The sequence below is a fragment of the Convolutriloba macropyga genome, unplaced genomic scaffold, assembly GCF_964194025.1.
Source record: "Convolutriloba macropyga unplaced genomic scaffold, txConMacr16.3 SCAFFOLD_3798, whole genome shotgun sequence".
Taxonomy (NCBI): domain Eukaryota; kingdom Metazoa; phylum Xenacoelomorpha; order Acoela; family Convolutidae; genus Convolutriloba; species Convolutriloba macropyga.
In genome coordinates, this window is record NW_027449770.1 from 22,783 (window position 1) to 24,903 (window position 2,121).

A 2,121-nucleotide genomic window follows, 5' to 3' on the forward strand; every position below is an offset into this window, starting at 1 on the left:
GGGGCACAAGCGGAAAAGCACCAAAAATTTTCCTCAGTTTTTTTCCATAATTTTACTGGGAATGCGGCGAACGTGTTAAAAAGTTATTCAAGATTAATTTACCCTTAAACTTGGCGATGATATGATGTAATTTCACATTTACAACACTCTCACCATATTCAGGGGTTAATTTATAAATTTTACACCAATGCAAAAACTATATTTAAAACTAAAAAGGCTAAGCGCGAAGCGTGACGTCATTACCTTGTACAACAGGATCCGCGACCATTCCGACACATAAATTGTTTCTTGCCTCGGCATCGGGATTTACGAAGGTATGAGGTTGATTTTCCCGTTCGAGTTGATGATCATTTTGACCTTGATACTCCTGGTCAACTACAGGTGGAAGTTGATATTTTTGTTGACTAGTCTGACTAGAATGATGATAACTACTCTGATGATGATTGTGATCGATGGTACTGCTGTGATAAAGTGGATGATATTCGGATGGAACCGGCTTGGTGGAAGCCACGGTGGAATTCTCACTTTGAATTGTTCGAGATCTCACAGGTTTGTTTGCTTCTGTAGTGGCAGGGGTGGAGGTTGTTTGTGATGTTTGGGGTTGTTGTGATAGTGGGTTTGGGGAGGGGGTTGGAACTGCGACGAAGTCTGACAACATGTTCACTCCTTTTTGGAGAAAGGACTTTGGGGCTGCAACATTCCACCAGTTCCCGTCTAAAATGGCGAATAAAATATTGGGTCACAAAATGGTCTGATTCGAGAACAAAGTCTGGAACATGGTCCGATCAGAAGTCGTTTGGGTCTAGAAACTCAGTGGTGGGGCAATTTTCAAAGTAAAAAAAGCAGTCAGTCATTCAGAGGTCAAATTTTCCGACCGAAATGACCTCTAATAAAACCATAGTCGAACAACTTCAAATTTAACCTAGCATGATCTTGATTAGCAGATGTTGAGAAGACAAATTAAGTTCCATTTGACTTGGAAAATTTACCCTATTTCTTCTAGCAGACATGATCTTAGTTTAAACCCCGAGTCGAGGGGGTCAGCATTGATTGGGTGCTTATTTTGGGGGTGAAAATCACCAAATTTCAGCAGTAAACGCTGCAAAAATGTCAGCCTCTGATCTGAAACCTTTTCAGCGGAAATTTAGACACAGGCAAAAATACGCTGGTTGTGCTGACTTGAAGCTAATATTTTTCTTCGGTGCTACTCTACAATGTCAGCACTTATTTTTCAAATACCTGACGAAGAACATTATTTCCATGATTTATTCAGCGCATTTCCTGCACAAAATTTAGCAAAATCTATAACCTCGGATTAATATTAAAGAGAGAAAAAGTAAATACCTGATTTGGTTAGCTGGTCAGACTGTCTAGCAAACATCGCCCAGTCTTTTCAACAAATTTAACTGCTCAGCGGAAATTTTGAGGTACGAACAATTGTTTCACGCCATCTAAAACTCCCGCTGTGGTTGTGCTGAATTTCCATTTTTGGCTAGACTTGCTCGCAGTTGGATATTGACCAGATCTGTAATAATTAGAAATGGTTTCCCATCTAATTCGAAAAGTATTATTTCACTGCCTCTATTATTGCATCTATAATATCAGAGTAATTGTTCGCAATAAACATCATTGTTGGATTGATCACTACTTAAAGATCTACTTCGTTTAAGATGTCCTATCGCTTAAAAGCAATAATATTCAATAAAACGTTTGCTGAAATTGACAAAAAAAGTATATCTCAATTTTCAGATAGCGTCTTTATAAGGTCAACTTGTTACATAATGTGAAATGTCATTTTGCAATAAACTTGCAAATTTTACATTTAATATTGTAGCATTGTATATAAGTGCCCCAATAAGTTTAAAATCGAAAAATAGTCGCAAAAAATCACGCCTATTTCGTTGATATGTAAATCTTGATTTCAAATGTTATAGCTAAAGATTTTTTTGCATCGATTACGCTCTTGAAGTGAAAAATAGTACCCGAAATCGATGGCAAAACTGCTAAAATAGACCCATAAAAAGCCCTTGAAATGAAGAAGTAGAAATAACTCGTTCACGTATGTGGGTAAATAATGATATACAAGAGATAATTAAAAGGTATGGCTCTAGTAAACCCTTC

The 2,121-nt window shown here is 37.3% G+C and overlaps 1 protein-coding gene across 1 annotated transcript; it reads right to left on the reverse strand.

Moving 5' to 3' along the window:
• Positions 1 to 217: 217 nt before the first annotated feature.
• On the reverse strand, positions 218 to 1,691 carry LOC142355319 (uncharacterized). Its single transcript, XM_075407529.1, has 2 exons — positions 1,345 to 1,691; positions 218 to 714 (listed from the first exon to the last, which is right to left on the reverse strand). Exons 1-2 carry the CDS (start codon positions 1,379 to 1,381, stop codon positions 218 to 220), a joined length of 534 nt encoding a protein of 177 aa, XP_075263644.1. The 5' UTR covers positions 1,382 to 1,691.
• Positions 1,692 to 2,121: the final 430 nt, after the last annotated feature.

What these genes read in the sequence shown, in the direction of transcription:
- LOC142355319 (XM_075407529.1), bottom strand. Translation starts at nt 1,381, where the DNA reads ATGTTTGCTAGACAGTCTGACCAGCTAACCAAATCAG. An exon ending in TGACCAGCTAACCAAATCAG is followed by an intron (nt 715 to 1,344) that starts GTATTTACTTTT and finishes TCGCCATTTTAG; the next exon opens with ACGGGAACTGGTGGAATGTT.